This window comes from Bubalus kerabau, chromosome 6 (genome assembly GCF_029407905.1).
Source record: "Bubalus kerabau isolate K-KA32 ecotype Philippines breed swamp buffalo chromosome 6, PCC_UOA_SB_1v2, whole genome shotgun sequence".
Classification (NCBI taxonomy): domain Eukaryota; kingdom Metazoa; phylum Chordata; class Mammalia; order Artiodactyla; family Bovidae; genus Bubalus; species Bubalus kerabau.
In genome coordinates this window covers 113,516,087-113,528,940 of record NC_073629.1, presented here as the reverse complement: position 1 = coordinate 113,528,940, position 12,854 = coordinate 113,516,087, and the positions used below count along the sequence as shown (strand labels likewise).

The window sequence follows — 12,854 nt, the reverse complement described above, 5'->3', positions numbered from 1 at the left end:
ACCTTCCCCAAGGGAGCAAGGCTGTCTGTGCCAGGGGCCCCCTCTGACTGCTGCTCATTGGATGGGTGTCCAAATTCAGGAGTGTCTTCCTTAGGCTACCTGGTGACCCATGATTTGGGGAGAAAATTGAGCTGGTCCCCACAGACTTCAGCCTTTCCTCAGGATCTGGGACTGGTGAGTTGAGAGGCTGCTGTTGGTCAGCTAGGGCACCGGAGGGGCAGAGAGGTGGTAGGGAGGGGTGGCCAGAACAGGTGTGTGGGAAGTAGGTGTGAGCAGAAAGTGAAAGTGAAAGTCACCCAGTCGTGTCCGACTCTTTGTGACCCCATGGACTATACAGTCCACAGAATTCTCCAGGCCAGCATACTGGAGTGGGTAGCTGTTCCCTTCTCCAGGGGATTTTCCCACCCCAGGGATCGAGCCCAGGTCTCCCACATTGCAGGCAGATTCATTACTAGCTGAGCCATCAGGGAAGCCCAAGAATACTGGAGTGGGTAGCCTATCCCTTCTTCAACAGATCTTCCCGGCCCAGGAATTGAACTGGGGTCTCCTGCACTGCAGGCAGTTTCTTTAGCAGCTGAGCTACCAGGGAAGCCCAGGTTGAGCAGAGGCGAATGCTAAAGAAAGGCAGTGGCTCCACAGTTGGAACAGTGTCGAGTCCCAGAGGAGTGGCCCCTCTGGACCAGCTCGGTCTGTGGGTCTCCACGACCTCCACCCCGAGTCAGCTCAAAGGAGCCTCTGTTCTGTGCAACCCCCGGCCCTGGGCAGAGAGCCCCTCACCCAGGTGGGCAGCTCCACGCGGTAGTTGAGATCCCCGAGCCAGAAGAGGTGGGTGAAGCGGTGAGTGATGTTAAAGGAACTCAGCTTCTTGTCTCCCAGGGCCAGAAACCGGAGAATATTCATATAGTTTTGGTTTCGCCTAATGAAACGAAAAAGCGGCCAGCTTAGCACGGGATCGTGGGTTCCCTACTCCATGGGCCAGGAAGTCAGAGGGGGACATGTGGGGAAGAGAGGCTTAAGTCTGCTGCAACCACCCATCTGATGTGGTCCCTGGGCTGAACTGGGAATGCAGGGTGGAGCCCGGGGAGCATCCGCTCTGCAGAAACTCAGTGGTCAACCTTCCCGATGACTCTGCATGACTGGGCCACCATAGGCAAATCGGGCTTTCACTTGTGATGGTGCCCCGAGGAGGCTTTGCCCTTGAGAAGTGGAGTGGTGTTTAGGTGCCTCTGGGATTAGTGACACAAGGAAGTGTCTGTTCTGTCCCCTAGGCAAGATGCACCCACACCCCTGTGCCACAGTTAGCTTTGATGAGACCACAGGAAAAGTCCTTAGAGGCCAACAGGGCAGGGTCTTCGCCAAGGGCTTACAGGGTTTAGGTGCTGAGGTCTGTCTGGGCAAATAACCCCAAAAGTTGCTCTTGGGGAGTGAGCTCCATTACCTGAGTTTCTTTTCGCTTCCTGAAGTCAGGTGGCTGTTAACAAATCCCAAGGAGGTTCCGTTGAACATGAATGACACCCCCACGGCTCCCTTGTTCCCTAAAGGGAGGGGGAGAAGGGAGAAGTCAGAACACCCGACAGGTAAAGTTGCCAAGTGGTGGGAAATCCGGGTGAAGCCACACCACTCATCAGGAGAGAGCAGGTGTGGGGAAAAAGGGAGGCCAAGGAAGAAAAAGAGCAGCTTCATCTAGGGTGAGAGATGGAAGGGGATAGGGACTGGGGTGGGGGGTGAGATTCCTCTAGGACAACAAGAAAACGGGGCGAACAGCCGGCAGCCTTGGGGTTCTCGGCAGGTCTGAGGGAGGAAGCTGCTGGTGTTAAGTCATCCTGGCATCGCCCTCTAAGCAGGTGTGTGTGTGTGTATGTGTGTGTGTGTGTGTTTCCCACAGGTCCAAGCAGGGCCATCAGAAATACTCAGAAACCTTGAGAAGAGGAGGTAGAAGGAGGAGCCGGCGGCTGGGGTGGGGCTGACCTCGCATCAGCAAACCGCAGCTTCCTGGAGAGGCCAAAACCCGCACTGAGACCCGTGGTTCTCAGAATGCGTTCCCCAGACCAGCAGCATCAGCACCACCGGGAACCTGGTGCAAGCGCACATCACAGGCCCCGCCCCGGACCTGCTGAATCAGAGCTTCGGGAGTTGCTGTTGTTCAGTCGCAGTCGGGTCTGACTCTTGCAACCCCATGAGCTGGGCTGTAGCCCTTCAGGCTCCTCTGTCCATGGGATTTCCCAGGCAAGAATATCAGCATGGATTGCCATTTCCTTCTCCAGGGAAACTTCCCGACTCAGGGATCAAACCCGCATGTCTTGCATTGGCAGGTGGATTCTTCACCATGAGCCACCAGGGAAGCCCTAAATATATTACATGTTTGTTGGTGTTTAGTCACTAAGTTATATCCGACTCTTTGCGACCCCATGGACTACAGCACTGCAGGCTTCCCTGTCCATCAGCATCTCCCCGAGTTTTCTCAGACCTCATGTCCACGCACTTAGAGAGTGGGAGTCAGTAATCTCTGTCTAACAAGTCTTCTGGGTCAGGAGTTCGGCCAACACTGTCCCACCACCAGCTATAGGGCGGTTTTTACATTTTCAAATAGTTGGGGGAAAATCAAAAGAAGAATATTTTGATTAAATATCTGATATGAAATTAAAATGATATGAAATTCCGAGTCTATAAACAACATTTTATTGGAACACAGCTATGCCCTTACATAGAGTCCAGTAGTTACGACACAGACAGCATGACCTGCAGAGTCTTAAATATTTACTATCTAGCCTTTTAGAGAACAAGACTGCCAGCCCTGCTCTAGGTGGTTCTGACACATGCCTGGGAACTTTCTCTGCCCATCATGGCAGCTGTGAGATGTGCTGGTCTTGAATGAGATGGGCTGTGAGTATAAGAGACACAACAGAATTGTAAGCCTAGAAGAAGAATGGACTGTAAGATAGCTAATAAACCTTTAAATTGAATACCCATTGAAATGGTAATGAGCCCTGGTGGCTCAGACGGTAGAGAATCTGCCTGCAATGCAGGAGACCCAGGTTCAATTCCTGGGTTGGGAAGATCCCCTGGAGAAGGGCACAGCAACCCACTCCAGTACTCTTGCCTGGAGAATTCTATGGCCAGAGGAGCCTGTCGAGCTACAGTCCATGGGGTGTGAAGAGTCGGACACGACTGAGTGACTAACAGTTTCAGGAGGTTTGATAATATATATTGTGAAGATTGACTTTCCTTGTTTCCTTTTCCTTTAATTTGGTACTCAAAATGTAAAACCACCCAGCTGGCTAACATTCTGTCTGGGTTGGACAACGAGATGGCCCTGGGGACGAGCCAGGCCAGGCCTCCTGACCCAAGGCTCTCTCCCCTCTGCCCTGGCGTTGACTCCCCTGTCCCCAGTAGGCCCCTCCTGTCAGCCTTCTCCCCAGCCTGGGGCCTAGGCTTAAGTCCCTGCCCACCACGTCCTTGCCACAGGGCCTTGGGCAGGTTTGGGAACATCACTGTAGCCTCCAGAGTCGTGTCTGTGAGTGGGGCTCACGATAGTCCCTGCCCCGACAGGGTGTTTGTATTAAATGAACACAGCAAGCACTTAGCACACACGGCTTGGCACTGGGTCCACCTTCTCAGAGGTCTCAGCTCTTCCACCAGCCAGTCAGCACCCAGTGAACTCCTGCCCTGTGCTAACCATGGCTGGGAGCCATTTCAGGGGAGGGAAATGGGGGGAGATTGGCCCCAGAGCAGAAGAGGAGGGGAGGGAAGCAGGGACTGGGAAATGGTGCATGGGAAATCCCCTGCCTCCAAGCTGCCCTCCTAGAGCCATGAAACTCAGACTGCCCGGGCCTGCTGCCTCCCTCTCTGGCCTTGTCCCATCACCTGTAAGGCTGAGCCCAGCGACCACAAGGCCTTTGCTTCGCTGCTCCTGCCGCGTGGAACGCTCCTCCCATTTCCTCAGCCCTCTGACTTCTCGGAGAGGCCCCTAGACCCCCACCCATCTCAAGTAGCCCCTGGAGCCGCCCACCCCCTGCCACACACTCTTTGCTGGCATGTTCACTCCCCACCATCCTGCTGTCAGTCTGTCTGTCCAGCTGTGGGAGCAGCCCTGTGTGTGGTGGACAGACACCTTGGGGGCCCAGCAGCATGCTGGGTGGGGCGGGGGGCACAGTCAGCTCCGTCCCGCTGAGGGTGGTCCTGTCTTGTAACGGCAGGCCTGAGCAGACTGCGGCCGGCGGCTGGTGGAGGGGGCGGGCAGCCCCGCAGAGGGGCTCGAGGGCTAGAAGCGGGTTCCTGGGCAGCAGAGGGCGTGGGCGTCGGAGCAGGGCAGCTGCTGCCACAGGAAGGAAGGCGGACAAGTGGGTGTGGACGCGGGCAGCTTGCGGTTTGTAAGCAGAAAGGCGGAGGGAGCTTTTCATGTTCAGTGGCGGCAGTTCTATTTCCTGTCACCTCTGGGGCTCTGTCCTGTCCCTGACGCCAAGCACCAGAAATCGTTGGCCTCACCCTCAGCACCACCCACGGCCCCCATGTGGGTGCACCTGCCCCCATGCACTCCCCGCCACTCACAGACTGACAGACTCACACTCACACACAGACTGACAGACTCACACTCACGTTCACAGACACACACACAGACTGACAGACTCACATTCATATATAGACTGAGAGTCATATTCACACAGCCTGACAGACACACATACACAGGCTGACTAACACACTTACAAACAGACTCACATACAGAATGACAGACTCGCACTCACACATACAGACTGACAGAGTCACATTCATACATATAGACTGACAGACACATACACAGACTGACAGACACACAGACAGACTCATACTCACAGACAGACTCACACTCACAGACAGACAGACACACTGACACAGACTCACACACTCACAGACTGACAAATTCACAAATACACACAGACAGACTGAAAAGACACAGAAAACTCACACACACATTCACATTCAGACTCACATACTCTCTTACACACACACAGACTCACAAATACACACAGACTCAGACACACACACACTCACACACATACATACGCAGCCCTCCGCATCTGTGCCAGTTCTCTGAAGCAGCCTGACTGGTCCCACTGGCTCACGGCTGATAGCAGCGTTTCCACCTCCACCTGAGTCTGTCCAGATCTAGACCAGGGGCCAAATCCAGCCTCCACCTCGTTGGTAGATACAGTTCTCTAGAACACGGCCGTGCTCTTCCAGGTGGCTGCTGTCTGCAGCTGCTCTCGTGTGGCGGCAGCAGGGCTGGGAAGTTGCGTGTGGACTGAAAAGCCTAACATATTTACTTCCTGACCCTTCACAGCACGGCTGTTGACCCCTGTCCTTGATCCCTGACACTCAAGGTGGGGTCTGTCAGCCAGCGGCCCTGACACCACTGGGAGTTCGTCAGAAACACAAGAATGTTGGGCTCCTGAGAGGTGTTGAGTCAGAACCGCATTCTGGCAGATCCTCAGAAGCACTGGGGTAGACCCTGAGGGCATGTAATCTGGGAGGACCATCCAGAGCACGTGGAGGCTGGGAGTACCACCCATCCCAGAAGGGTTAGACACGCGAGTGTCGGCAGAAATGAGCTTACGCAGAACACACCCTCCACCCCAGCTCACCCAGCGTGTTGGCGATGCCCGTCTTCACGTTGTCGGTGCAGATGTGGCTGATCCGGTTCTCATGCTCCGGCTTGGCCAGCACCACGATGCGGATGTTCCAGAGGGTGTGGATGGCGATCTGGCGGGGGGGACAGTGCTGTGACCCTGGGCCAGGACACAGTGCTTGACCCCAGAGCAAGAGTTTCAAACCCAGCCCTCGCCCTCAGATGTGGGGCGGCCTTCCGGTCATCCCTATACTTTAGGGGACCCCTAAGGATGCTTCACAGATGACACAAAGTATCTTAAAGATAGGGCCAGCACTGACTAGATTTCGAGGAAGTAAAGGTTACCTACAAGCTCGGGCAAGGGAGAGGGACCACCCCAGTGATCAGCAACGCCCAGAGACACCATTAATCATTGGATACAGGTGAGCCTCTCTGGCCCTGAACGGCAGGGGGACCACTGAGCACACTCTTGCCCCCAAGATGCTCCCAACTTGCCAGGTCCGCTGCCCTGGTGTCCCAGCCGGGGCCACGGCCACCACTCACTGTCTTAAAGGTCATGCTGGTGACCTCTTGCAGGGAGTGCTTGAGTATCTCCAGCCACTCCTTCTCTCCCAGGGGGTCCTCCTGGGTCCCGATCACGTAGATGTCATGGGGAATGTAATCAGCTGAGTCATCCCGCGTCTTTCCCTGCCCCTTGGAGAGAAACCAGGACGTGATCTTCTTGGGAGGGGGGGCGTTACCTTCAACAGCAAAACCCAACACCAAGTGAGTCAAAGGTACATCAGGAGAAGTCAGAACAGACGTAGGGGAAACATGGGGGTGGGGGCAGGGGGGTCACATAGTCACTGAAAACCAGTCAGGCCACCCAACGAAATACCTTAGATACAGAGCGAGGTACTATCGTGTCCCAGGATGTTACATGGCTTTGTAAAGACAGCATTAAGTTTCAAAGGCTAGAAACACTCGAAGATTCCACATAGCAACTTGAACTCATAGCACAGATGTCAGCCACTGTCCTAGTCTTTGGGGCTATAGTGTAACTGGGACACAGGCCTTGAGGAGATTACTCTCCATTGTCTCCATTGAGACAGTGCGGTCAGCTGAGAGGCTTAGGATGGAGCCTTCTAACCCACAGTTAGGAGACAGCAATGCTCTCACTGCACAAGAGAGGTCTCAGCTGAACACCAAGATAGGCCATGCAGGAGTCAGCCAGAGGAACCGAAGAGCCTGGAGCCCCTACTCCCCGCCCACCTCCACTGCCATTGCAAAACCTGAGCCTAAACAGCTCAATAAAGAAACAATGATAAAGATTTATTTCCCCCCAAATCTTGGAGGTTGAGTCAACTTTTTTTTACCCCCAGAGAGAAAACCGTCCTGGCTCACGACTGCCAAGAAGCCAAGAACTGGAGTGACCTGACCTCTACTCCCGCTGTGATTCAGCGTGGGAACATAAGCCCTGGGGCCTGGTGGTCTCTGCTCGGGAGACCCTCCCATGCTGCCCTAGTCAGCTCCTTCCATGGCGTGTGAAGGGCATGTCCGCAGCTGTTCACCTGGACGGTACACAGCCAAATCAAAGATTTCCATGCTTGCAGAAGGAAAGAGGGGAAAGGGCCAGGCACCTGTGTGCATGAAACCCCGGGTGTGAGAGCTGAGGGACTCAGGCAGCCAATAAGAAACAGGGGCAGAGACTGAGGGACACAGGAAGTAGGCCAGCATTCTGTTGGGTTAGCCAAAAAGTTTGTTCCAGTAAAACCCAAATGAGATTTTTTTACCAACCCAATACTTCAGCGTGGCTGGTTTCTGGGCATGAAGACCTGGGGAAGCTGAGGCTAGTGCAACCAGGACGGGGGCAACTCTCCTGAGTTCCCTGAGTCCAGCCCATCTTCCGCCCAGCGACAGGCCAGGGGTCCCATGTAGCTTTTTCATTCAGATTCCCACTCCCTCTGCTCAGCCACTTCCTCCCAGGTGACTGGTCTACTGCATGGGGAGGGGGCTGGCCCTGATTCTGCTCCAGACCAAAGTGGGGGAGACATGCCCAGTTAAACTCAAATTTCAGATAAACAATGGATACTTTTTGGAATAAGTGTGTCCTGTGCAGTAACTATCTAAAATTCAAATTGACTGGAACTTCTGTATCTACTTAATTTTTTTAAATTTCTAACTGAATATTTAAATTAAGTAATTACTTAGTATAATTCATATTAGTATAAAAATGTGTATTAGCACCTGAATATACACTATGCATGTTTAGCACAATGGATATTTGGTGTATATTTGCACTTCTAACTGAACTGTTCTATTAAATAATTATTTAGTGTAATTATATTCAGTATACTTTGGAAGGAATGATGCTAAAGCTGAAACTGCAGTACTTTGGCCACCTCATGAGAAGAGTTGACTCATTGGAAAAGACTCTGATGCTGGGAAGGATTGGGGGCAGGAGGAGAAGGGGACAACAGAGGATGAGATGGCTGGATGGCATCACTGACTCGATGGACGTGGGTTTGAGTGAAGTCTGGGAGTTGGTGATGGACAGGGAGGCCTGGCGTGCTGCAATTCATGGGGGTCTCAAAGAGTCGGACATGACTGAGCGAGTGATCTGATCTGATCTGATAGTATGTTAATGTATTTAAGATATTATATTTGGTATATATTAGTATGTAAATATACATAGCATATATATTTAGCTTAACATATATTTAGTATGTATTTCTGCTTCCAGGGGGCTCAGTGGTAGAATCCACCTGCCAACGCAAGAGACACGGGTTCAATCCCTAGGCGGAGAAGATTCGCTGGAGAAGGCAATGGCAACCCACTCCAGTACTCGTCTTGCCTGGAAAATTCCATGGACAGAGGAGCCTGGTCGGCTACAGTCCATGGGACAGCAAAAGAGTCGAACACGACTGAACAATTCAGCACACACAGTTATGTATTTCTAGCTAAATTCTTATACTAAAAAATAATTTGTTGTTTACATGAAATTCAAATTCAGCTGGGCATCATCTTTTTTTCCTCTTTCTCGCTCAATACATCTGGCAGCCCAAATCAAAGAGGAGGTTCCTTCTTCCAGGCCTGAAGCCCCTTGGCGGGTTGCCCAAGGCTGGAAGGTGCCCAAGGCCGGAAGGTGCCCAAGGGCCCGTTCACCTATATATTCAAACTCTTTACCTAAAACTTTCCGTTTCAGGCAACTACGCATGTAACCTCTTTCAGCTGCACTTGCGGCTGAGAATCCCAGCGCTCCTTTCTTTCGCCCCTGGTCTCAGGATGGGTACCCGCATCTAGGGGCTGGGGGTGGGGCAGACAGACGAGGGTGCCGGAGGCAGCAAAGCAGAGCCCGCGGGCGGGACTGGGAGGCGGGGCGGCAAGCGGACCCACCCATGTTCCAGGTGCCGATAAAGATGGTGATCATGTCGGGCTCCGGCTGCTCTGAGTGCTTGTTCTTCATCTGCTGGAGGAGCTGGCAGAAACCTTCTCTCTTCTAGGGATTGAAGGGCAGACAGACTCAGAAAGGCCTCCGCCTCCCTGCACATGACACTTTCAAAGGACTGGTCAGCTTCGAGAAAACTGGGGGGAGAGCGGATCAGTGCTGACTTCCAGCAGAGCCATCTGGAAATACATGCCTGAGGTCTTAAGAGAGAGGCTTTTCTCTAACCCCGCCCTTCTTCTGCAAGGACCCGACTAAGGAAAGAACCAGGGACCCTGCAAAGACCCGACCACATCGTGGGGACAGCAGCATGTGTTTCAACACAGAAAATCCTAGAGGCCTTCATGTCCAGCCCTAGGAGGCGAATTGCTAACTGTTTTATGGGTCATCCATAGGCTAGAAGACCACAGATTTTAAAAATTTGGGTGCAAAAACACTTCATCAACAAGGGTGGATGGTCAAGATACATTGTTTGGCATGAAAAGCCAATTGACAGAAAGCTATGAACAGCACCATTGCATTTGTATTTTTCAACACACACACAAAAACCATCCTGAAAGATAGAATCCAAGGATTACTAGTGTATATGAGTGTTTTCTATTTTAAACTTTTTATTTGTATTAGTTATTTTTTACCAATAAGAATTAGATTACTCATGTAATGAAAGAAAATTTAAACGAAAGAAACTAACGAGAAAGAAAAGACCCCACGAAGGCTGTCCTTCCCTGTAGGCTTCACTCTGTTGTCCTGTACAGAGCAGGGCACAAAGTGGACGTGGCCCTCTCGTAGCTTACCGGTCAGTAGCAGAGGCGGGCGAACCAAGTGCGCCCCAGAGTTTTCGGCTGCACATGTGAAATTAGCCATGTTTGACTGTCTCAGACCTCTGTAGATGGCAATCTCCTATCATTCAATCTGATTTAATTGCAAATCTAAGTTGCAGCTGAAGAAAGCAGCTCACTCAGAATTATGATGGCTGTCTTTATGGGAAATCTGCGTCCAGGGGCAGCTCAGAACTATGTGCCTCGGTTTACCCTTGTGCCTCATCTTCTGAGCATGTGACCATGAGCAGAAGTGGGTTTTGGACCTCTGCCCATGTGCCCAGCACGATGCCTCCCCCACCTGTCTGGAACCCACTTCCTTGTTTCTCCCCAGTTCCTTCTCGATCATTCCTCTCAGTCCTTTTCACCCTCTCAGCTAATTCTGGGGCCCACAGAGTCCCCACTGGCCAGCTCTCCCCTGCCACACAGGTAGACACAGCCGGGTTCCAGCACTCGATGGGGCAGTCTCCGTGGGCCCGTGCCAGGAGCCCTGTCCCTCTGCCGCGGGGCCAACACAGTCAGCCACCCTTGACGTGCTGGGAGCCCCGTGCCTGGCTCAGCAGAGCCGCACGCTTGCAGGATAAACAGCAGGGCCGCAAGGCTGGGTTTCTGCACCTGGTTGGCACGTGTGAGGTGAGGGCTCAGGTCAGAGACTCTGTCTGTACAGAGGCCCCCACAACGCCCAGATCCCAAGTTTCTCCATCAGCCCACCCACCTCTTATTCCAGCAGCCAGACCTGGTAGGGAATCTCACTTCTGCTTGGGGGCTGTGCAAGTGTAGAAATGGAGGGGGTGCTGGTTGAGACTCAGATTTAAATCTGGGGTGTCTCCGAGGGCCTCCGGGTACATCCCAGGGAAGCTCAAAGCCTCCCAAGGGGGCTCAGGGCTGGTAAGACATGGATGATAAAGGAGGCACTCTTCCACAGGCTGGCGTGGTGGCAGAGGTTGCAGATGGGGCTACTAGCTGGCCTGCATCCCCCCCACCTTCCTGGGCTTGGCTTCAGATGGGAAGTGGGTGTGAGAGTTGAGCAAGCTGATGGTACCTGGTACCCACTTCCAGGCACATAGCAAGCCTCAGAAACCGTGCCTCCCTCACTCCCCTCCTGGCTCGTCCTAGGGCTTTGTGGTCACTTACTTTGGAGTCAGCAAAAACGTACTCCTTCCGCAGGGTCTTCTCCTTCTCTGTTTCCACCAGGATCACCAACTTGTTCAGAAACTTCTGAGACTTGATGAGCTGCAGGACTTAAGAGGGATGCAAATTTACTTTTCTCATTATCCTCCAACACGTGCAGAGTCTCCAGGGCACTCTGGCACCTGACCTCAGCAGTCTGACTTTTCCGGGCCCAGGCTGAGCACCAAATCTGTGCCTGGTCTCCCAGATTCTTGCTCCTCGCTGCTCTTCCAGGGAGGAGCTCAGGGTTGGGAAGGGTGGAGCCTGGAATGGGAGGAGGTGGCCTGACCAGGGCAGAGACAGCGTGCCTGTCCATCTTTTCGGCTCCCTCCCTCTCTCCCTTCCTTCTCTTCCTCCCTTCCTTCTTGTGATTGTTTGCAATTTATATCTAAATGAAAAATTAAATATTTGTACTTCTGTCAATGATTAAAAGAGGCTCAAATCATTATGAACAATAGTACTTCCCAACTCCACCTCCCTCCAGTGTCCTGCTCCCTAGAGGCACTCACTTTCAATTCCCTGAATGGAATTTTTTGTTGTGAATGTTATTAACACTTCGTGTCTTTCAATAAGATGCTTATATTGCTACTTCCTGGTGTTTCAGTCTTACGTACTTCCTATTACATACGGACTTCCCACCATAGAGGATGAAGATTTAGCTCTCTTTCACATTTACAGCCTCTTTCCCCACCTCACCATTCCCCTCCCCCTGTCTGTGTATAATTTCAGTGCCTCCACCATCCCTCTAATAATTACATCATCGTTTTGGCTGGATAAGCATTCCGTGTTTGTTATTATGGGAATGCTCTTGACAGACAAGCCTTGATTGCTTTCTTTTTCCTACACAACTTTCTGGTTTTTTCCTGGAGTTAATTGCCATATTTTTCCATTGGTCCACACTCTCCCTCTGTAATTCTCTCTGCCATGAGGCCAAGCGCTTTCATCAGTTTCAATGCCCTGACGGTTTCTCTCCCAGGGCCTCTGGGTCTTCTCCTCTCCAGACCGGTGACCTCAAGGTCTGATGCAGAGCCATGACTTAGGGCCCGTCCTCTCCATCATCCAGGAAACCCATTCACCTCTGTCTCACTTGTATTGGACCCCATGTCTTCCTCTTCCTCAGTTTACGCCTTTATTTTGGTAGAGCAACATCTCTAGCAGCTTTCCAAGAAAGGGGATGGGGCGAGACACTTTTGGAGGCTTTGAATGCCTGAAAACGCTATACTCACACTTCCCTGACACAGCTCTAAGTTGGGAATAACTTTCCTCAGGGCTCTCGAGACCCTGCTCCATCATTTCTGGTTCGCAGCATTACTACTGAGACATAAAATGTCATTCCGATCCGCCTACATGCAGAAGAGTTCCCAGGCAGGCCTGGGAGAGTTTGCTTGAAGGTGGCCTTGGTTGGCATCCAGGACTTTGGATTTGAGAAGGGTCCCCAGCATGCCAGGAACTAAGAGCAACTCACTATGCCTGTGCTACCTGTACGAACAGTGTGGTTTATGCTGAATACTAGTTTTCCTCCTGGGCTACAGTCATGGGGTCACAAAGAGTCAGACACAACTGAGCAACCAACACTAACTGGGCTTCCCCTGAGAGTCTGGGCTCTGGGTGTGTACCAGGCTGAAGGTGACTATGCGACCAGCTCAGTTCAGTTCAGTCGCTCAGTTGTGTCCAACTCTTTGTGACCCCACGGACTGCAGCACGCCAGGCCTCCCTGCCCATCACCAACTCCCAGAGTTTACTCAAACTCATGTCCATTGAGTCGGTGATGCCATCCAACCATCTCATCCTCTGTTGTCCCCTTCTCCTCCCGCCTTCAATCTTTCCCAACATCAGGGTC

General features: G+C 52.3%; 1 protein-coding gene across 2 annotated transcripts in view; it reads right to left on the bottom strand.

The window, feature by feature from the left end:
• The window catches only part of INPP5D (inositol polyphosphate-5-phosphatase D), a 136,428-nt gene that overhangs the window by 32,159 nt on the left and 91,415 nt on the right, over nucleotides 1-12,854 (bottom strand). For both annotated transcript variants that reach the window (XM_055586490.1, XM_055586491.1), the window contains exons 10-15: nucleotides 10,979-11,085; nucleotides 8,978-9,080; nucleotides 6,146-6,342; nucleotides 5,619-5,736; nucleotides 1,439-1,535; nucleotides 778-916 (exon numbers count right to left, since the gene is read on the bottom strand). In XM_055586490.1, coding sequence (XP_055442465.1) covers nucleotides 778-916; nucleotides 1,439-1,535; nucleotides 5,619-5,736; nucleotides 6,146-6,342; nucleotides 8,978-9,080; nucleotides 10,979-11,085 — 761 coding nt within the window. The remainder of the gene's footprint in view (nucleotides 1-777; nucleotides 917-1,438; nucleotides 1,536-5,618; nucleotides 5,737-6,145; nucleotides 6,343-8,977; nucleotides 9,081-10,978; nucleotides 11,086-12,854) is intronic.